This window comes from Bos taurus, chromosome 9 (assembly GCF_002263795.3).
Source record: "Bos taurus isolate L1 Dominette 01449 registration number 42190680 breed Hereford chromosome 9, ARS-UCD2.0, whole genome shotgun sequence".
Classification (NCBI taxonomy): domain Eukaryota; kingdom Metazoa; phylum Chordata; class Mammalia; order Artiodactyla; family Bovidae; genus Bos; species Bos taurus.
The window spans coordinates 27,688,557-27,712,406 of record NC_037336.1 but is presented as its reverse complement, the minus strand read 5'-3'; the positions used below and the strand labels follow the sequence as shown (position 1 = coordinate 27,712,406).

At 36.4% G+C, this 23,850-nt stretch overlaps 1 protein-coding gene across 50 annotated transcripts in view; it reads right to left on the bottom strand.

Annotated features, from left to right (window-relative positions):
- TRDN (triadin) overlaps positions 1–11,234 on the bottom strand; it is a 415,031-nt gene extending 403,797 nt beyond the window's left edge. For all 50 annotated transcript variants that reach the window (XM_059890081.1, XM_059890082.1, XM_059890083.1 and 47 more), the window contains exon 1: positions 11,001–11,234. In XM_059890081.1, the coding sequence (XP_059746064.1) occupies positions 11,001–11,022 (22 nt within the window). In that variant the 5' untranslated portion in view covers positions 11,023–11,234. The remainder of the gene's footprint in view (positions 1–11,000) is intronic.
- Positions 11,235–23,850: the final 12,616 nt, after the last annotated feature.

The window sequence follows — 23,850 nt, the reverse complement described above, 5'->3', positions numbered from 1 at the left end:
AACACACTTGACCTTTTGGTAGTGTAGCAAATGATTTAAAAAAAAAAAAAAACAACACTGGAAGTCCCTAAGTCGACACCAAATTTAATATGCCATGATGTAGGGTGACTCTCAGGTAAAGAAATTTAATCCATCCTCAAGTTTATAATTTAACTTGTAAAACTATATGAGGCAATTTTGCAAAGTACTGACTTTCAGTTTACCCATCAGGGCTGCTTCCACCTGTGCCTTTCCTCAAATTATGCTGTCACTTCTCAGTTCATTAGCTCAAGGACACAGAAAACAAGCCATCACCTTTCACTGATTTTTCTCAAGGGGGAATTGTGTTATTTCATTTAGCTTGTGAATCTCGTTGACCCTTAAAATTATCATGTTTTAAGGAATTAACACTTTCTAAAAATTATCGTGCTTTTTCTCTTTCTACTATAGAATTAAAAATAGCAAATCAAGACAACCAGACATAGATTTTTTTCAGTAAGAATTTCATTCTATCCCAGTTCAGTCCAGTTCAGTTGCTCAGTTGTGTATGATTCTTTGCAACCCCACGGACTGCAGCACGCCAGGCTTCCCTGTCCATCATCAACTCCCAGAGCTTGCTCAAACTCATGTCCATTGAGCCACTGATTTTCATCCAACCATCTCAACCTCTGTTGTCCCCTTCTCCTCCTGCCTTCAATCTTTCCCAGCATCAGGGTCGTTTCTAAATAACTTTCTAATCATTGAACCAGATGGCTATCTTTAATATAATAGCTCTTAGTTGGTAACTGACTAAAGACTATTAACAAAACCTTCCTACCAATCCAAATCTTCTATATTGACCTAAAGAATCCTCTGTATAAAACTGGAAGATAATTAAGCCAGGGATTTCTCATAATTGAGTACTTTGATGCTAGCTCCTTCACAATTATTTGGATCTTTGCTCACTTCTGTCTTAGATTCTTGGTTGTTAACTGGGTTGTGGTTTAGCACCGCTTTGGAAAATGTTTGGGATTGTATGTGCAGTCAAAATCATAGTACAGACAAATATGCTAATTGTCCTGCAATGTCTGGGAAAGACTTTTCTGCCCCAAATGTCAGTAGAGTACATCTTCTCCAGCTTTGATTCCCCAACTTAGAACATGAAGACAAGATATTAACTTAAAATATTTTGAATAATTGTTTGTTAAATAAATTAACTTGAAACTTTTAGCATCAAGGGATATTGGTGAAAAACTTAGTTATTTGCTTTTCTTTTATGTTGTTATCCTTTTATTAGAAAGATATTTCAAGTTTTAAGTTAAATTCTACTCCTTTTGAACAGTCCCTGGTCAACCCAGTCCATCTATTCTCCTGCTTCTCAGTTTTCCCTGATAATCATCTCTCATAACCCTAATTTGTTTATTTGTTATATATTAATTTATTTTCCAGTTCTTTCATATATGTAAACTTTGTCTTAAATTTGAGTGACAAGAAACCAAAAAATCTATCTCACAATTTTTTTTTTAATTTATAATTTTATCTGTACTTTTACTTTAGCTACCTTAGAATTTCTAAACTTGTACCATATGGTTATCTATACAACTATCTCATCTTTCTTTGAATGCTAGATTAATATATATTTCACATTTCATCCTCAAGCTGAATAAAGTTATTGGAAAAACCAAATACTCAAAATATAAACAAGTAAGTACTTACTATGTAAATGAATATCTTTGGGATGTCAGAAGTTTTGCCCCTCTGCATCCACAAGTGAATTACTGAGTGATGGAACAAAGATAAAATGTTCTGTCCCAAAACACCTGGGTACTGCCAGCCTGTGTCACTCAAAGATAGGGACCCCTTCTAGAGTCATTCTAAGCAAGACCTACAAGACATTTCAAATCTAGAGAGTCTGAACAGAAATTCAATAATTAAATCTATCTACTTAATTCAAGAGATAACTGGCAACTTTAAAAACTATTTTTTTGTAATATAACTCTTCCAATTACTATGAACAAAGTCTCCAGAGGGTTCTGTTAACTTATTGCTTTAATCTAATCATAGCTAGATTAAAGATTCCTGTTTACATATACTAAACCTTAGACTAAGGATCATGTCCCTTTATCTTTGTCTTGAAAAAGGCCTTTCCCTAGCACCTTTAAAACTTCTTGCTTTGCTTCACTGTTTAATTCATTGCCTTCATAGGACTCCTTGAGAAGACCACTGGCATACAACACTAGTTCTCACAGTACTTAGCACAACACTGGCCATATAATTAATTTTTATAGCTTATTTTTCACTATTAATCTGAAGAAACTTATTCAGTGAGTACCTGTTTGACAGTTAGTATTATCTCATTATTTTTTCATGAATTAGAAATAGTGCTCCATAAATACTCAAAGTAGAGTACTTTAGGATCAAAAGCAGCAGTGGAGATATGGTGTAAGAACACTTAAATAGGAGGGAAAAACCAGGGATCAAAACAGTTTAAAATAAATCAGGCACGTGAGACATCCAACCTTTTCAATAATACAGCAATAGGATATCTTAACAAAAATACAGGGTTTTTACCAAATTTCTAAGCCAGATACCTCTGTACCTTGGTTATCCTGGGGTTTCTTCAAACAGACCACTAATTCTCACCTACCACCCATTCTTTTTTCTTCATCTCTACATTGATCAAACTCACTCTTGATCCCCTTACCCCTTGGCCAGTCACAAGGTGGCCACCTTCACAAAAACAGTGCATGCAATGCAACTGATCAATCAAGAACAGAACATTCATTCTGAAGTTATTTTCAGCAAATTTTGATCTGTGCTCACTAATCATAAAATACATGAACAACAGCATGACTTGGTTCAACCAAACTGAACACTCATCATTCATAAATCCCAACTGAAGTCATATGTTTTAAAATCTGTCCAAACTAGTTTTTCTCTTTCCTGCTTGTTCTTAAATCTACTGCATTAGAGCCAGGGACCTTGTGTTATTCTTCTTCACATCCCTATTGTCTGGCATTCAGCCTGATGCATAATATGTGCTAAAATATCAACTACAACTGACCTTTTGACTTGACCTGCTGCTTTATAAATACACTTGTGGGTTGGTAATTAATACCATAGATTGTAAATTTTTACTACATTTTGAATGAATGTATTTTGTTTTTCTCTAAATGCAACACCTAATACTTCTGCAGATTTAAATTCACAAGCTTGAAGTTTTACCATCTTAATGGTAACTTATAGATTTTATAGTGCACTGTTTTTCCCCAGGCAATTATACTAAGTTAAATAAGAATACCCACAGAAGAAAATAATACTCTAGCACTGAATGTCTAAGAGTAGCATATAATATTTGCCATTTTTGTCTTGACATTGTATCAAATGTCTCCCATAAACAGAAAATTCTTTTAATCACATGATGATTTTATTTTAAAAAGCAAAAATAAAATTTCCAGGGAAACCTAGCTAAAAATGTATTTTGAAAGTTATATAAGTAAGTGGAAACTGATTCTTTCCCATCCACAAGCTCACCAATGCCCTTGAACAAAGTTTTAAATATTAAGAGCTCTTTCCTTGTTTAGTTTTTCTCAACATTTCAGGAACCTGTGTCACGGAAAGGAGAATGATATAATAAATGAGTAGCAAGGATAAAACTGGTCTACCACAGTGAATCTACCATAGTGAGTTCTAGCCTCATGCCATCTAAAAAAAAAGTTTCCCCTTTAGGTTACAAGACTGTATCTTTAACTTGTTTAAGGAAAAACCAGGTGCCCCAGCCTCTGCCATAGAAACTAAGTTAGAAAATATCTGAATGATATATATTTAAATGCAATATTTAAATACTTTGTGAGACAGACTCTGAGGTTTATGAGGAAACAGTTCATTTACATACCAAAGGATCTCTCAAAATTGTAAATTCCTTGCGCCTTTGACAGCTTGACTTGGGGCATGGAGATGTGGAGATGTTTGATGTTTAGAGAGCATATCTTGTACAGAGAGAAGCAGGACTTCATTCATTACACATTTGCCAAGGATATTCTTTTTAACTTCCTTTGAAGATGGAAAATACTATCTTTTTGGACCAGGAAGTTCATCTATCTCTGCATAACCCTCACTTGGGGCAATACGTGTTTATGTGACATTCAAATAAGCACGTCCTATCAGACATTATGCATGGTACTCACATTATCAAGAGAAAATGGGAAATAGGGAGAGCAAAAAACTTTGACAGATCTTCTTAGAACTTTAAGTTCAACAGAACCCAAACTCCATAAACTTAGAATTATTGTATAATGTTAATGCATAGTTACCAGACGAAGCTTTCCCCCCTAATTTGCTCTTTTTAAATGTGTTACTTTAAATAATACGCATTTTAAAAAATATATTAAGCATGTCCCCAAAGGGTTTTTTTTTAATCTGAAGGAAGAAAAGAAAATAATAAAACTTTAAACTCTATAACTATAAAACTAAAAGCTTGGCTGGAATATCTAAACCATCTATGTATTCTCTTTCATATTGATATATTCAACCCAAAGGTCAATGTAGATGATTTTAAAATTGCTTAGTCACACTGCTTTAAGTTTCTTTCATATTAAATATTGTTAACTGATTAAAAATTAATATAAACAGCATTGAAGACTTTAACTCTCTAAGGATTCCTAAGCTTTTAGAATAATAGCTAGAATAGCCTCAATTCACTTTTGCATTGTAAAAGTAGCATGATTTTTAAATTATAGTCACAATGATGAGCAAAAGTAAATAGGAAAAATTAAGAAGCAATTAAGCTGACAAAGAGAATATTTTTCCATGAGTACTGTGAGCTTGCGGGCAGGGGAGAAGAGTCAGTATCATAAATAAAAACACAAGCCACAAAGAAAAGCTTCTTAATGAAACCCAACTAGGGCTGACACTACAGAGATGTGTTCTATGTGTACTTTCACTACCAATTTTACAGATTCTTGTAGCTACAACTGAAAAAAGTATAATTCTCCAATGAGCACAATCTTGTAAAAAGTTGGAAAATTTCCTCTGGTCATATTAGTCACTACTAACCAAGGTTAACTAACCAGGTATGGCGCCTCCCCATCCTCCCAGACCACCTAAGGTTAAGTAGTGGACCTAGGGCTTAAACAGCATTTCTGACTTGAAACTCCACACACTTCCTACTCTATCACACTGCCTTTAATGTTTTAATGATGCCCTCCCTCAGCTCTGTACTGCTTTTCTCTCTGATTTTTTACTGAACTATTAATATATAGGCCACTGTTTTTCACACTCTGCTTTTCTTCTCTTTTCTAAATACAATTTGAACAGTAGATAGAGATATTTAGTCAGACTGATGAGGTCTTTGTGATATCTGCCTTTCAGAATGTCTGTAATATTTAAAAGATATAGCCACACAAGACTTTGACATTCCCTGACAATAAATATGATGTTCCTGACCATCGTATTTTTAGGACTATTTTTTCTTGCATCATATTGATCCTGGCTTTTAATCTCTTCTCAGGTTTTCACGTGGACCATCTCAAAAATGATCTGTGGCTAACTAAAGTCTCTCATTAATGTCACTAATAATACCAAGAAATGTTATGAAACTAAGCAGGATGGGGAAACTTCCCCAGGATGGGGAACACATGTATACCTGTGGTGGATTCATTTTGATATTTGGCAAAACTAATACAATTATGTAAGGTTTAAAAATTAAATAAAATTAATTAAAAAAAGAAAAAAAAAAGAAACTAAGCAAAAGATTTCCATATTATAACAAACATTTCTGAAAATCATTATTTCCTGGTATGTTGTTATAAATATAAAGGAGATCTCTGGACACTTCTCTCTAATATGAGCAGTTTTGGTTTCCATTTCAATACCTACAGGTTGTTCAATTAGAGAGTGATTTGCACTTATGAATAAATTTGGTGGCCAAGAGAGTCACTAACCTTATATTTACTAAAAACATTTGTTTTCTTAAATTTATTTACTAAAAACATCAGTTCTTTTGTTTCTAATTCTTTATTGTAGAGAAGCTTGAATATTTATAAAAGTAGACAGAATATTATAACGAAACCCTATGTACCCTTCATCAGTCCCAGTGTAATTAATTCATGGCCAATCCCTACCACACTAACAACTCATCTATTTTCTTCTCTGGCATATTATGTAGAAACAAATTTGAAATATTATGTCATCTCATCCATATTTGAGAATGTGTATCTTGTAGGGAGTCAAACATGACTTGGAGACTGAATAACAACAATCTCCAAATAATATGTAGTTTGAAAACATAACCACAATATTATTAATCCCACCATAAATGTGATGATTTATTAGTATCATCTAAAATGCAGCATCTATCAAATTTCCAATTATTTCATAGATTTTTTAAAGTTTGTTTGAATCATGATCTAATAATCGTGATCTACACTTTGTGATGTGATGCTCTGTTTTTACATTTTTTTCAATCTATAGGCTTCCTTGGTATCTCTTTATGGTCCTAGTAACTTACTTGAAGGTTATTTGTGGTGTAGAGGTTACCACAGCCTGGGTTGTGCTGACTGCATAATATGATGCTGTTTGTAACATATTCCTTATTCTTTTATTTCTTGAAAATTCAAGGTTGTATTATTTTTCTTTCATTGGTTTTCTTTTCTATTTTTCTTTTGCTTTTTTCCCCCCTGTTTTTAGTAGGAAGAGTCAGTTCTAGATATCGTTTTAATGGTTGGTTATGTTTTGCCTTATATTTCACCAACAATTTCCCTTTTTGTGGCTTCCAGACTTTTTTATCCATGGGTCTTTGCAGTGCCCTCTAGTGCTACAAAATGAAGAAAATCTAACCTTCAATTAGAGGATCTAAGAACAGTTCTTTTCATTTCACTGTACCTCTTACCATCACGGTCCTCCTCTTCTGCGTGTACTGCCTTGTCAATGACAATTTTAAAATGTGTTCCTGGAGCTAAAAATGATATTCTGTAGGTGGCGCATTGCTTTTCTTCATCAGGAGAACATAACCCAGAACAGATTAAGCTTTGAACCTAGTGCTTCCTCTTCCTCCTTTCCCACACCCAAGTCATCTCCCCTTAGGTCTCCTTTCCCACCCAGGAGTCATCTCCACTCCTGGGTTTGGCGAGATAAACATAGACATGATGTAGGTTGCATCTTCTCCTCTTAATTCCACCATCTGTTACTCTGGATAATATAACTTGTGTGCGTAGTTGTTAAACATTCTGGCTGTGAATTTTTTTTTTTTTTTTTTTTTTTGAGCTCATCAATGGGTACTCTTGTGTTAAATCAGTGCAGCACATAAAATAAATGGCCATTTTTGCTTTAAATTTGGATCATCAAATCCTCTCAAATGTTTGTTACAGAGCAGTAAAATGTGGTTCAACTAATAGTAAGGGAAGAATTCCATACATAGTACAAAAACCCTTCTGAACCCTGAAGTTGTATGAAGTTCAGAAGTTGAGAGTCTGACAAAAACTTGAAAAAAAGAGAATTTCCTGTAACTAACTCTTCTAGCAAATGCTAATTTAATTGTATATAGGATGTCTACCAAGTTGAATTTATTGCACAAAATTTATATTTTCCTACATTTTTAGGGTACTTGGACCCAGAGATTCAATTATATGAATATTATCATAAAACATAATTTGACATTTATTAGCTAACTGGAAAATTGAAAACATTACATACTTTACTTTTTTAAAAGTCTTCATCATTTCAACACAGTCATTAAGAATTAACTAAATTTTACTTTGTTATCAAAACTACTCAAAAATTCTTTTTACCTTTTGAGTGATACATACTGTCATGTAGATGCTGAAATTACTAGTTGAAAGTTCTTATGAACCTCAGAAGGCAGAGCTAACTTTGGCACTTGTCTAGGAATAACTGGGCCTCTGGAAAGAAGGTACAAGGCTATTTATAATTCTAAATCTTAGTGCTGTTTGGAGTCTGGAGCTATACCTAACCAAAGTAGTGGGGCTCAAACCAGAACAAGGGTCTAGTACAGGTTCCTCTTAACCTCTAAATTAACATCAGGCTAAGTATTAGTCTCACATAACAAAAGGAAGTATTCAACATGACTCTGGAGTCAGAGGTCTGGGTGTGAGTCCTAGCTACACTGTATATAGCTGTGTGAATTTAGGCAAATTTCTAACCTCTCTAAATCTTAGCTTCCCATGCTATAAATAGCAATGATAAAAGTATCTATCTCATTTTGCTGTCCTGAGGTTTAAATGCTCATTATTACAAGCTTAATATCTGACAAATAACATCTTTTGGATAAGTGAGTTGTTATTATCATTATTTTTATTAATTTATAATAGCTAGAATCAAATATATTGTTTCCCTAACATCCTTTGAGGTTCAAATTTGTTCTAATTTTAGTTCTACTCTATTGCTCTGTACCTGAAATACAATTCCATATCTAAAATTACTTCCTTTCTTCTGTCAGTTGAAATAATCCAGTTTAGGACATGCAGTGATGATCTATGTGAGGAACTCAGTAAGGTGCACAGATAAGTCATGCATTATAGCTGAGTAAGTACCACAAAAAACATGAACACTATTCTCAGACCTCCCCCAATTACCAGTGACCACAAGAGAGTCGTATAATATCCATGACCTTCAGTTTTACAAAAACTGAGGCGAGGACAGTGGCCTTAAGCTTTCTAAGGAGCTAATCCAGCTCCGTCTTAAGTGCTGCAAGGTGTTCATTTACTTTGTGATCAGTGGATGGCAAAAATAATCAGTAGATGTCCAAGACTACTAATGAAGTGCTTACATTTCAATAATGTGTCCAAAGTGGCGGCAAAAGAACTATAACAGATGAGAGGAAAGACTATTTCAGGTTGATGGAACAACCTGTACCAAGGCTCTGGCACAAAAGTACACCTTTTATAAAAGACTGAAGGAAGGCTACTGTAGCTGGGGCACAAAAAGTGAGAATCATGAAGACAAAATAAAAGGAGTGTAGTACAGCAGCAGGCAAGACGCTTTGGATGGCCACAGAGAATGACTGTGCCACTCACCTTAAAAGGTAAGCTCATCTGAGTTGTCAGTCTAATTATCAGTTGAGAAATATGGTTAATAAGGCATTCCAGAAAAGGAAAAAAGTACATAACTAATCCCTGAAGTTGAAATGACAAAGATCCTATGAACAGTTAAAGCCGGAGTACAGGAAATGTCCATCATCTAGGACCTAGATGGTATTTTTATATTTTTAATTCATTATTAATCCAATGATTTTTTACAGGTGACAAGAGGTCTTCTAAGAACCCCTTAAATTCTCCACGGGGAGAAGACAGAAACATAAGTTCTATTTTATAATCAGGAATTTTCCTATAAAAATGTTTATTAATCAAGAGCAAAAGGCCTACAGAGCATAATTCACAGGCCAGCAAAAAATGTTTCGGCCGAGTGCCCCTGAATCAGTTGGCCCGTTCACAACCCATACAGAGCAAGGGAAACATATTCACAGGTATTTAACAACTTGTGCAAGGCTAAATGAGACATTTCTATAGATGGATGTCTTGAAGACAATCTAAAGGTCACATGATGCAGAATATCTAAGGAATACGAAAAAATGCTATTTATATTGAGCTAGCAAATTCTGAACTAAAATTGGTAAAGAGTAAATTTGATACTTCGTAGAGAAATGAAAAAACATGAACTAGATTTAAGGGAGCTGACTTCTAATCTTGGCAATGCTATGGTTTTCAGCAAGTCTCCAAACATTTGAGTTACAGTTTCTCTGTCTGAAAAATGGAGATAATAATGCCAACTTAATTGAGTTGTGTGAGGTACAAATAAGTACATAAAGTCCGGAGCAAAACGCCTGATACATAGAAATCTCTCAGTAATTACTTCTATTAATTTGGGGTGCTAGACTAAATTTGTTAGTGGAAGGTGAAAGTAAGACAATTCTCCTTATAAATACTGACTGCAAGTCTTAAACTCTGTAATCACTCTGTGCCCATACTAATGTCTGCCCAAAGATCTAAAACCACACATTCTCTTTTTCAGTTGTCTGATGGAAAACAAACCAGCTCAGCATTAGACTTGGAAGCTGTGAAGAGCACCACCTGTCTGATTTTTGCTTACAGCTGTCAGAAGCAAATTTTAGACACACCTCCCGAATTTTTACCCCAGCTAGAACTGGATTGTGTCTGTATTCAAAATGCTTTAGGCTGTTTTAAAGAATCTTTTATATATTTATAATATATATATATTATATATATACATGTATACATATATTTTGCATACATTCTATTTGAGTGAAATGATTGCTATCATGGTTGAATAATAAAGAGGTTCTTTTCAGAATAAGCATTAAAACAGAAAATATTGACTTTCATATAGAATTTATCACATAGAGGTAAAAGACATGAGTATATGAAAAGAATCAGAAGCAAAAGCTTAATTATTTTATTTTTAAAATCATACTGATCTACAGTGATTTTGTGTAATTCCAAACCTTTTCTCTGAATACCCACCCACATATACACATTTTTTAGGTATATAAATCTTATATATGTGGTGTGCATATTTATATACTTGAGTTAGAAAGGATAAACAAATTTAAGATCTCCAAGTTGACATATCATAAAGTAAAAATGGTCAAAATCAATTTTCTAAGTTTAAACATTAAGTGCAACATTTTAAGTTCATTGTGGTCTCTAGCCCTGCACCCAAACCTTGTCATTTTTGCTAGGTAAGATATTGGCCCTAACATTATATGACCATAGCTATTTATAGAGGTGTGGGTGATAACTGTTAACTAGTGGGAACTTTGGCATCACAGAGAACAGTTTCCACATGCAAAATTTCACAGAAATCTCTTTTTACTCCCCAACATAGAGACCTGCCAGTTTGGGAGACTTCTCAGCTCCCAAACCCACTTCTCTGATCCCATATAGAATCACTGATCAAGATAACTCTAAAAGCAACATTCTAAGAGGGCACATTGACCATCAATGGGACTGTCAATTTCTACCTTTTTTTACCCTGTAGTTGATGTTATTGGAAAATGCTAGCAATACCTTCAGCCGTGATCTCAGTCATGGTGGTTGGAGAAAGAAAAAGGCAGGCAAGAATTCCGGTCAAGTGGCACTTTGCAGAATACTTTAGGACTGGAGAACTCTGATAGGGGGCTCTGTGTGAAAGCGTGAGGTCTCTTCCTTTTCCTGGCTGTTCCTGCTGCTCTTTTGTTGTCCTGTGGAACTTTGTCTCTTCTCTGCAGAGTTCTCCCCCTGGAAACAACCTGAGCCCTTTCCAGGCAGCACTTGTGGCTCAGGCAGAAGTATCAGCTTCGAATAAAAATAGCTTCATCTCCCTAGGACTCTTCAGCACTTTTTTTTTTTTTTGGCACTCTAGATGAACACACACACACACAAACACACACACACACACCAGTTCACTAGTCCCAAAGAGAGACAGGCCAAAAAAAAAAAAAAAGGCAAAGGAACCAAAAGTATTGCCTAAGCCCCCGCAGTTTCCCTAAGATAATTACGGATTTGGGGATCTATGTCAGAAAACATAAAATAAAGAGTTGGAAGTAATCTTATCCGTAATAGCTCAGATTTATTCTTAGTGCCCTTAATGCTCAGAACATTCCTCATTCCCTTATTTGGTGTGGGGAGGGTCCTGTAATGTCTACCAGGAGCAAAGGGGAGGGTAGTCTTGTCATTTTCTCCAAGTTGTTTCCTTATTGGTCTAAATCCACTTAGCAAAAGCAGTTATTTATATAGCGCTACACTTGAAGTTGCAACCATTAAATCCTGAAGGTTTCTTGTAGGAGATTAAGATTTTCCAAACACAGGCCAATAAGAAATATGTAATGAAAAGTTGTATTGACACTTGAGAACTGATGAATTACTAGATTTTTCATTCTTTTCAATACTTTCATGAAAACAAAATACCTGAATTTATCTATGCAATAAAAGAAAGGAAAGGTGGTATAAAGTTTAGAAGTCCACAGCTCATATTTTAATAAAAGATTTCAACTTTTCTCTACCTCAACTTCAAAAAAAATAAAATATAAAGGATCATAGCAGCCAACAATTAGCCAAATTGGCTGATTAGCATTTCACCTTCCCACTACTAGACAGGTGTTAATGAGCAGAGAAATATTCAATAGCTGGCAGTTAGAAGGAGAAGGAGAATCAAAGGGCATTGATAATCATACACTCTAGCCAATCTGTGAATAATCAGAGGTTGGCTACACTTATCTTTTATTTTATTCTCACATTCAACCTAACGAATGCTTGCGGTTTAAACTCTTAGCCTTAACTTGTTGCCTTTGGTTGCCAGAACCTCTTGAATTTGCATGGTACTTCAGAGATCAGAAAGCAAAGTCACACATGTTCTTTAATATCAGAAGTGCTACAACAGCTGTATCCTTTGCCTCCATGTTGGCAGCTCTGTATTTGTTGCCTTAATTCCTACAAAAGAAAGTGTTCATATACCAGCTGAATAAATGAGTTAGGGAGTAAGCAATCTTAATTCACAAAAGAGGAAATAATTCCAGGTAACACTCATGATTTATACAAAATTCTACATCTAGGGTTAGGCTTGAGGCTTTTGACTTCAAGTCTGATCTTTCTGAAGAGGCAGGACTTATGGCTTACAATACCATTTGCAGGTACAGGGAGCCACAACAAATTAGGTCTGCCAGTGGATGGAACGGCTCTGCTGGTGGCTCAGTGGTAAAGAAACCACCTGACGGTGCAGGAGACATGGGTTTGATCCCTGGGTTGGGAAGATACCCTGGAGGAGGAAACAGCAACCCACTCCAGTATTCTTGCCTGGGAAATCCCATGGACAGGGGAGCCTGGCAGGCTACAGTCCATGGGGTCACAAAAGAGTCGGACAAGACTTAGTTAGTAAACAACAACAACAACAACAAAAATGGATGGGAAGATGCGAACTCCTCCCAGCACTTCTGTAGAACACCGGGTTAGTGTCTATCTTCTTCAGTGGGGAGGAGGTAGCCTAAAAGCAGAGCCCTCCTCACTTTGCCCCCAAAGGCATCTCCATTATCACAATGCTGCTTCTAACTTGAAGAAAGCATCGTGCTTTGAATTTCCATTTGTCAATCACTTTTGTAGTCTTTCACTGTAGTTAACTGATAAAATAGTAATTCCTTATGTAACTCATTAAGAATTTACATTAAAATGTTCAAACAAGACTATAGTGCAAGATCAGTGATTGATGTTACTCTTAAATTTGCTGTCACTAATTTCATGTCATACTAGAAACAAAAAGAAGAGTAAAAATACTCTAGCTAAACATGCTTACAGGGTAATAAGGTTTTTTAACCCATTTATTGGAAGAGTTGATGAATTTTCTTAGAATATTAACATGAGAACTCAGTATATTTCTCACTTTGAAAAGTTACTAGAACTTTTTCCACTTATTTGAAACCCAATTCATAAAATATGTCTTTGAGTTTCAAATGGAACTCAGAAAAGCTTTCCAAAACAAAGCAACTGACATTCTTCTAAAGGTACACATCTCATTCTTCAGGACATTCAAAGAACAAAATATTACAAACAATACATTTGCTTTTCTTCATTTTTTTTTCTCATTTTTAACAAGTATTCGCTTTAACGGGATCTCACCAATTTACTGGGATCTTTCAACATGACCTAAATGTGAGGATTCTCGCTTCTTTCAGTGATAGCTTCTGATGTACTTTCACATTTTTCATTACTGTAGGATCAGCACAAATAAGCTTATTTTGGTTTTGCATACAAGCACACTTCTTCCTATATGCATTATTAACTGATCTGGTCTTCAATAAGTCAGTGGCAAACCATGAAAAGTTTTTTCTCCTAGAAAATGCTTCATTTAGTCCAAGCTGCATCTCCAACCTGATTATACTGATTATTACCCCTTGTGATTTTCACTAGATATTCTCAATATTCAAGTTAGCAGCCAAAAATATTCATTCTTAGAGCATTAAAAAAAATCTAGCTGCTCTGTCAGCTGTTATCATAAACTAACAATCGGTAAGACATACTCTGTAATTGACTCTGAGCTAGATATTTTCATCTATGCTGAATTTTAGAATATAAAAAAGAGTCAGAAGGCAAAGAGAGATTTTTTTTATGACTTTTGGTTTCCGCCAAAAAAAAAATCAAAAAACAATTTCATTTTTAAAAATTAATTATTTAAAGATCATACTACATTGCCTTGTTCAGTAGTGAATAGAGATATAAATGGAAGTAAGTAGCTAGTTATCATCAGTCACCTATTTCTTAAGGACTAGGGATATTTGAGAAAAAGTAAAGTTAGAGTCACTTCTTAAGATCTTCTGTTTATTAATTTACAGATATGAACAGCTTACACTTGAAAACCCCATACTTAAATTGGTGTTAAACAGAAGAAAAATAATTAAAATTTATATAATATTATATGTTTATACATAGTGGGAGTAAATTTATGTGTATTTAATTAGGATAGAAAGTGCTCATTACTTAATCTTAAAATAATGATAGATGTTACTTTTATAAGTTTTCAGATTAATTTTAATAGAAGGCAAAAATAAATAACCAACTAGATTGCTTGGGGAAAAAAAGGAGTGAAGGTGGGGGACAGAATGTCATAATATAAGACAGCTTTATATATTAGCTAACAAACTGCAAGCTCTGCCGTGGTTGAAGTAGCTTAGGGGGCAAATATACAAGAGAAATCCTTTACTTTTAGCTTCACAGGTGAATAAATATGGCAAAAACAAACTAGGTACATAAAGGATTGGCTTATTAAACTTTAGAATGAAGAAATACAGAAGAAAAGAGGAACACTGAAAGTGAACTTGGGGAACATTTGATTGCATTTGCTTTCATCTGACCTGTGATCCCAACACATAACCTAGAAATGAGGCTCACTTGATAAACTTAGTCTTCAGAATCACAGGAAAAGCCTCAATTGAACTATTAGTTCATTAATCTTACTTCATCTCAGCTCTGCTGTTCACTTTATTTTAAATTGTTTGTGTTCTATTTGTGTCATGGAAAAATCGCATTCTGTCCTCCTTACTTTCTCTAAATGGTCTGTGCTCATTTCTTTAACCAAAGGTTGAAAGTCACTCCATAGGTTTGGCTTACCAACTGATTATTTAGAAATGGTGCAATCCAGCTCGTTTCAAATGACAGAAGGCATTCCAGTGCAATTAAAAACTTTCCTCCGTTTAACTCTGACTCATGAGTAGCTGAGTCTCCAGTATCAGGCTTCACACACATTTGACATTGTCAAACATTTCCCTCAGAAGCCTGCCCATGTCAATCCAGCCTTCAATTAAGAAAGGCAGCGGATGCCCTTTCTTCTTAAAGATTCCTTTCTCTGAAGAGCCAGCTTCTTTCCACTATCACTGTCCTCTTCTTGAGGACTGGCAATATCCGGTAGTATGTGCCCCTGTGGAGTCCATAATTCAGATTTTTGTTCACCGCTCTGGAGTCTGTCCCACACGATCTTCACTCTGTGGTCCTGGTTACTACTCAAAGGGAATTTATGGTTTGTGCTTTTTTGTTTTCTTATAAAAGCCTAAATAGTTTCTTATAAAAGATAAATTGTTTGCTGCCTAGTTTTTAGACACAAATTTTTCTCTAAAATTAATATAAATGGATATTTCTATTTGCTAATTTTCAAGAAGCTCACAATATAATCATTTTGTGTTTTACATTTTGATGCTTTGCTTTATCAATGATATAATCTGTTATACCTGTTTATCACAAATGAATACCAACTAAAGGACTAACTTTGGAAGCCTGCCTATAAGTAAGCAAATAACATATTCATTCCATTATGTTTTCTGTGTGTGTGTGTGTGTGTGTGTGTGTGTCCCTCTTTTTCTCTCTCACATACACACTCTTTACTCTGCCCTCAGCACTAGGCCAGGTTTTAGTGATATCAGGATAAGTAGTACAAGATTTTGTTTTCAAGGAACTCACAGTCTACTAGAAGAGTGAAAAAAAGTTATACCAAAAATTATAACGCAGCCTGGTTAGTCCTAAGTACAGAAACACTGTGCACTGAATGACAGGAAAGGAGTTTTAATGCAACAGGAAAGGCTTTAAGAGAAAGAAATACTAGAATTGGGTCTTAAAGTGTAAGAAATTACTTAAATGACCGATTGAGGACACACTTGCCAAATAAAGGAACTAACTATCAAAGAATTATAAAGGTTTAAGCATCAGATCAGATCAGATCAGTCGCTCAGTCGTGTTGGACCCTTTGCGACCCCATGAACTGCAGCACGCCATGGCCTCCCTGTCCATCACCAACTCCTGGAGTTCACCGAGACTCACGTCCATCCAGTAAGTGATGCCATCCAGCCATCTCATCCTCTGTCATCCCCTTCTCCTCCTGCCCCCAATCCCTCCCAGCATCAGAGTCTTTTCCAATGAGTCAACTCTTCGCATGAGGTGGCCAAAGTACTGGAATTGCAGCTTTAGCATCATTCCTTCCAAAGAAATCCCAGGGCTGATCTCCTTCAGAATGGACTGGTTGGATCTCCTTGCAGTCCAAGGGACTCTCAAGAGTCTTCTCCAACACCACACTTCAAAAGCATCAATTCTTCGGTGCTCAGCCTTCTTCACAGTCCAACTCTCACATCCATACATGACCACAGGAAAAACCATAGCCTTGACTAGACGAACCTTTGCTGGCAAAGTAATGTCTCTGCTTTTCAATATGCTATCTAGGTTGGTCATAACTTTCCTTCCAAGGAGTAAGCGTCTTTTAATTTCATGGCTGCAGTCAGCATCTGCAGTGATTTTGGAGCCCAGAAAAATAAAGTCTGACACTGTTTCTACTGTTTCCCCATCTATTTCCCATGAAGTGATGGGACTGGATGCCATGATCTTCGTTTTCTGAATGTTGAGCTTTAAGCCAACTTTTTGAACTTTAAATAGTTCAGTAAGGTTTGGTCACAGGGTACTTGGAAGAGAGCTCCATAAGAAACAAGAGAATAAAAAAGAACCCGATACTTAAGTGCCTTATAAGTCAAACTAAGATTTTTGGACTTAACTCTAATTTAGGATGACACTGAAGTATTTCAAGCAAAAACAGGAAATAATCAAATTTATCTTCTGGAAATACTGGATTCAACAACAGTGATGACTACAATTTCCTTAAGACAATTTCAAGACAGCCTTAGAAATAGAAGCCAGATTAAAGAATATGAGGCAAATGAGAAATCATAAAAATGGAAGACAGAACTTGGAATATACTTCAAGGAAGCTTATGTGAAAAGCTAAGGAGTGAGACGGATTAGGAATTAGGCTACTGTCCATAGGGTGGCAAAGAGTTAGACATAACTGAAGCGACTTAGCACATACTAGGTACAGCAAATTTTTTAAGATTAAGAAAACCTTGACCATGTTTTCCTTTATAGGAAGGAATATAGGAATGAGGAAGAGATTAATGATCTAGGAGAGAGGAAAGGGAAGGAATTTAGAGAAAGCGTCAAGCAAATGGAAGGGTAAAGATAGAGCTCATGTGGAGAGTATTTCTGAAGAGAAATAAAATTCTTAGTAAAAAGAACTAAGATGGGACAAATGTGGATAATTTTGACTTGTGAAAGGGGAAAAGGAAAGGAATTCATGCCTGATGACATTAGTTTCTGTGAGTCAGTGTCATCTGCTGAGAAATAAAGGGTTAGAGGTTAGAATGACATCTTGAAGAAAGTTCTGAAAGTTTCACAAAGCTGCAGAAGTAAAGAGAGAAGCAGCTTCTTAAGCAAGTGCAGAGTTCCACTGAGACGCCACCGAGGCTTAGAGACTATGAGCTTGCAGTAACAAACCCACTTACATTACTTAGCATAATCAAAGGGGCAAAAACTAAAGAACTCCAAATACACCTACCTCCCCCAACATACAAATAAAAACATATCCCTTTCAGGTTAACAGGTTGCTGCTGCTGCTGCTAAGTCGCTTCAATCGTGTCCGACTCTGTGCGACCCCATAGATAACAGCCCACCAGGCTCCCCAGTCCCTGGGATTCTCCAGGCAAGAACGTTGGAGTGGGTTGCCATTTCCTTCTCCAATGCATGAAAGTGAAAAGTGAAAGTAAAGTCGCTCAGTTAAGTCCGACTCTTTGCGACCCCATGGACTACAGCCTACCAGGCTTCTCCATCCATGGGATTTTCCAGGCAAGAGTGATGGAGTGGGTTGCCATTGCCTTCTCCAGGTTAACAGGTTAGTGGGCAGTTATTCACCATGAGGCCATTTACAGATTCAGGGTGATGGCAGCTCTATTATCTTTATGTGGCTCCTCTCCAGTTGGCTGAGAAGGGAATGGCAACCCACTCCAGCATTCTTGCCTGGAGAATTCCATGGACAGAGGAGGAGCCTGGTGGGTTACAGTCTATGGGGTCACAAAGAGACACGACTGAGTGACTAACACACCGCCAGTTGACAAAGACAGGAAAGGTTTACAAGGCTATATGGGCCAAGCCTGGAAGTGGCATAGAGCACCGCTGCTTCTACTCCACGGTGAGAATGTAATTCTTGGTCATACCTGTCCGTAAGGGGAGCGAACTGCGGCTGGCCTCAACTAGGCCTCCAGTCCTCCAGTCCAGTCCTAGGACTGAATCTCTGCCACAGGCCTATTTTTGAGTCCTCCACAGACATGTTAATAGACTGAGCACCGGAGCAAAGAAGTAGGTAACTGGCCTGAAATCTCTGGGCAAGTGTAGCCTTCAGGAAAAATTTTGGCTAAACTTAAGCCAAGGCGAGGATAAACAAAGGGCAATAGAGAGATGACAGTTTGGGAGAAAATATATGATTGAAAAGGCCTTTATTTTAAGTAGTGTGTACGGATTACCGTACATATTTATAAATCAATCTTTTTGCATTCAGGATGTGGATTACCCTTAACAGCTAAACACAGGAAGAGTTGTGATACACTATGAATATGCATGTGAATGAATTACAAAGACATACCTACCAAGATTTAAATCATTTCAAATGACTCGATATTGGGACATTTGACTTCCATTTTTATAAGCAGTTTTTTTGTTTTCTTTTAGCATTTGTTTATCCAAATCTCTTCTCTTTCTCTCTACTTGACAAAGGGGGAGTACTACCATCCAAATGTGCCCCTGCAGAGTATTTCATCAATTCAAATTAAAGATGTATTTTACAGTTGTCACTGATATATGACTTTGAGAATATGAACTGCTATATAAATGTTAAATGTTCCCATCCTCATGAAAATCACATTTCACCTCAGAGCCATGTCTGGTTTTGCTATTCATTATTCATTTGAAGTCAGAGTTTTCCATTTCCAATATTATAATTAATTTGAATATTATTAAATGTTGTCACAAATAGCAGATTGTCAGCTTTCCTTGACCTCCTAACGTGTATGTATTCGTTCTCATTTTAAATAGTTTATTTTTATCCTTAATCTCCTTCAAAACAAAACAGAACCATTTGCTCTGGGTCTCTAAAAATTCCATTTAACAAAATAGATCCATTCCTCCTTCTTCACTCTGTACCCTTTCATTTAACAGGAGTTATTTTCTGTCTTACACGCCCCCAACAGTGTCAGCCTGACTACCTGAAAGCCAACGCATGTAGGATTTGCATTAGGAAAAAAGTACGTGTTTTGTCAACTTTACATCCCACACAGAAATCGTGGGCTCTAAGTTTAGAACAGAATTTCAAACCAATATAAGTGGTATTTCATGCTGGGGACAAATTGGAGTTGTGAAAGACACTGGGGATATAAATTCATACTATCTTGGCACAGTCAGTAAGCTGAATATATGATTGGATATGAAGAATAATGTAGAGAGTATCCTGGTCCCAAAATGTATCACCCAGTAGGAAAGCCTGTTATATACAAATCAAAGGTTCAGTCCTATCATTTAAAATTGAATTTGAAACTTTTCTATTAAAAGGCAAATAACATTTGGAATACAAAATTAAGTTAGCAATTGGAAGGCAATACCCATCAGAGTCGGAAAAGCCACATTTTTCGACAACTGTGCCATTTTGTACACTTTGCTTATTTATTAGAGCATCTTTTTCTACAAGCCTGCATACAGTCCTGTAACCTTCTCCCATGCAGCGTTCCATGCAGCCACTACAGTTTATCCTAGTTGGCTCTGACTATAAACTTAGAGGTCTTCCCAGGTGGCACAGTGGTAAGAATCCACCTGCCAATGCAGGAGATGCAAGAGATGCAGGTTCAATTCGTGGGTTGGGAAGAGCCCCTGCAGTAGGAAATGGCAATCCACTCTGTATTCTTGCCTGGGAAATTCCATGGACAGAGGAGCCTGGTGGGCTATAGTCCATGGGGCCCCAAAAGAGTCAGATACAACGGAGCACAAGTGAGAAGTATGAACTTAACAGCCATGCCATGCGTCTGGGAAGGGATTCAGAAGGATGGGTTCTGAGGGTTGAGACCCCACTGGAAAGACTAATAGGGGCATTTCTAATGCCAAACTTCAAGAACCTCTAAATTTAGGGGCTGCTGTACATAAGTGCTCAGAATTATAATCTGCAGAGACAATCAATTCTGACAATTCACTATCTCATTGGAACTATAAAAATCAGCAGTTACTTCAGCTGGTTCGAATTAGAAGGATATATAATTTTGTTTTTGCTTTGGAAATGTCGTGGACTACAGACACATTTGATTTAGTCACTGATTGCATTTACATTCCACTAGATTAATCTGGTAGCATCATACTTTTTATTTTTAACAGAAAGCTTAAAAGCAAAGGAATGGAAAAGAAAAATGTTATTAGAAGAAAAAAATTATTACACACTCATTCACTGGTGGGGCACTTATTTCAACGTGTGATTAGTTTAGTGGTGTCTAGGACATGTAAGTTTATAGTTTTAAGGATCTTAGAAACAGATGAAGCTAATTTGGTCATTTTACAGAGGAAAGGACCGAGTGTTGGAAAGGCTGACTTTGTAGCCTGGTGGGCTATAATTCATGGGGTTGCAAAGGGTCGGACACGACTGGGAGGCTAAGCACAGCACAGCTCCTGAATCCTAAAAAGAGGTAGATGGCTTTAAATATCTTTGAATCCAGGGATGTGACACTATCACCGGTACTTTATTTTTCAGTTCTGTTCTTTGCTATATATTTACTTAATTATCTCTCACTTTGTAAAGACATGTTCTGTGTGATCAAGTGGGCATTTTCCATGTGGGCATGGCTATATAAACAGCCCCTGCTTCACTCAGGTCAATTAAGATTACAACTCTAGAAGAAAGAGACAGCTGCCTTTTCCCAATATGTATATATAAATATTACTGGGAAGAACTCATTGATTTGGCCTAATCACATCCTCAGTTAATCTCTGTGACCAGGAGAGTGGGACACTTTGATTGCTGCAAGCCAATCTTTTGTGGCTGGGGAGTGGCTCAGTACAGTAATTGAGAGCCTCATCAGAAATCTCCAGGACAAGGGAGAGGGGAGGGCAGAGAGGAACAGGTGCCCAGAGAGGATGATGCTATTGTCAGAAGACAGTGAGGAATATTAAGCTGACCAGGACAGATGTCTCCTTGATTGTGAGTATCACTACACACACACACACACACACACACACAGAGTCATACATACTTCTTCCCAGATATGTATACCAATACAAGTACCCCATGTACAACTAAAAATACACCCACCTCTTCCTCTAAACAAAAATCATGTCACTTGATTCATCTCCGAGTGATGAGAAATACTCTTGACCTGGTCGACATGTGTTATTTTAGTAATTATGAATCTAAAGTTAAAAATAAATGTAAATGATCTATACTCAACATACAATGATGAGAAGAGATAACCTCCTTAAGATGAAAAAAGAAGTAACAAATAGTTTGTCCCTGGTCCAGAATGTCTTGCATAGTTTGGAAGGGAACAAGGACTAATTCATTGTTTCCATTTTTTTTTTTTGAAAAATAACACAGCAAAGGTGCCATCATAACATCTTAAAACTGTAGTCTCTCCTTAGCAAAATCCTCACCCTCTTCTCGGTATTCTCTTTATCTTTGTGCTTTCCTGAGGACTGGTTTTCCTTTGAAGACACATTTTCTCCCTTAGTCTGTCAAGTAGGGGTCATATTCTCTCTTGTACCTCAAGGCCTGGAGGAGTTCTAGTTGTCACTCTTACTTCTCATTAATTTTTTCTAGAAAGGTTTCTCCTCCTTTTCTCCAAAATGCTTACTTTCACTGTCTCTCTTCTTGTCAACATCATCATTTTATGTCCCAATAAGTTTCCTCGAAAAACACAGCTACCTATAAAGCCCCCACTGCTTAATCTATTTGCACATATTGCCCACCCTCATAAATCCACCCACTAGGAGATGCAGGCCCGAAGAGGCCTAGGAACTGCAGGCTGTTGGGAAATGACTGTGTGTATTAATAGCGATAGTATTTAAATGTGTATTAGATAGCAAGAACCATGCTTCACAGATTACCTCGTGTAATTCTAGCTGTCTTCTCCACTTTTCTCTAAGGTTCATTAGAGCAAGGACTCTGTCTCTCCTACTCACATAGCCATACTGTATCTCTAACACCTAGCACAGTATCAGGGCATTGATGAGTCATAATGCAAATAATATAAATAGTGAGATAGAACTGAAAATGAACTTGGGCTAAAAATATAAAATGACATCTCTTTCCCAATATTTACTTGAACCTTTTAAGACTGGATTATTTTGAATGGTTTTGTGTTTGTCGAAAGGCTTTCCTAATTGAATTAGAATATTACTGTTAAACAAACATGCCTCGTGAAATTGGATTCAGTTTCAGTGCCTTTTTTTTTTCCTTATTTGGTATAATGGGTTTTTATATGAAAAGCAATTCCACTTCTAGAAATGTCAAATGGGGTAATTTGTACCAATTCTCTCACCAAGACAACAAGAAAAGCTGGCCAAAATATTTTTAAAAGTTTATATTTTAGAACTAATAAAACAATGCAGATTGGTATGATCCGTTGAGGACAGAGGCTCAGCTGATGAGTATCTCTTTCCTTGAGATTATTTGTTATTTCGGAGGGGGCAACCGAAGGTTAGGCTGAGCTCCACTTTTGACAGTCTTCACACACTAGGAGAACAGAGATTTGGAGCACGAGCTCTCACAAAAGAAAACAGACCTGATGAACACCCCTCACGGAAAGGCGCTACCTGTGAATCCAAAACAGCAAAGACTGAATCCAGGATAGGCTTCCAAAGGGACTACAGCTCAGTCTCATATTATATTGAATCTAAAAATTATATTAAGGTAATTCTGAAAGCCTATTTCCCCAAGACATTTGGCCAAAGTCATAATGGTAATAATAATAATAATAAATCCTCTGTGGAGGAAAGTAATATCCTAGGGCGGAGATTATTTCTACCAATTGTTTGCAAAGACGGTTTAAAGACACAGTTAAAAACACCCAGGCAAAAAGACAGAAGACAACATGAACCAGCAAAAGCAGAAACAAGAGGCATTTGTAAAGGACTCTGAAATCCTCTGATATCAGAAATATCAGATCGTGACTTTAAGATAATTGTTTCTTACTATATTCCTGGTCACAAAAGACAAGATGGAGAATTCCGAGGGAGAACAAATAACTGTAAGAAAATGGAAATCGTAGAACTGAAAAAATACAATAACTGAAATTAAAGACTCACTTAGCAGGTTTTAGAGCAGATTAAGCAAAGACTGAAGTGGGAGAAAACAGAAATGATGGTGTACAAGACAAAGATGATCGAAAGAATGTCTATTACATGTATAATTAGAATTCTCAAAAGATTATGAGAGACTAATTGATAACTTCTCAGATTTGAAGAAGAAAGTCATCAAGACATAAAGTCAAGAAGCTTGAAGAACCTCAGGCAGAATGAATGCAAATAAACCACTCTCTTTACTGGCTGAGTAACAGAAC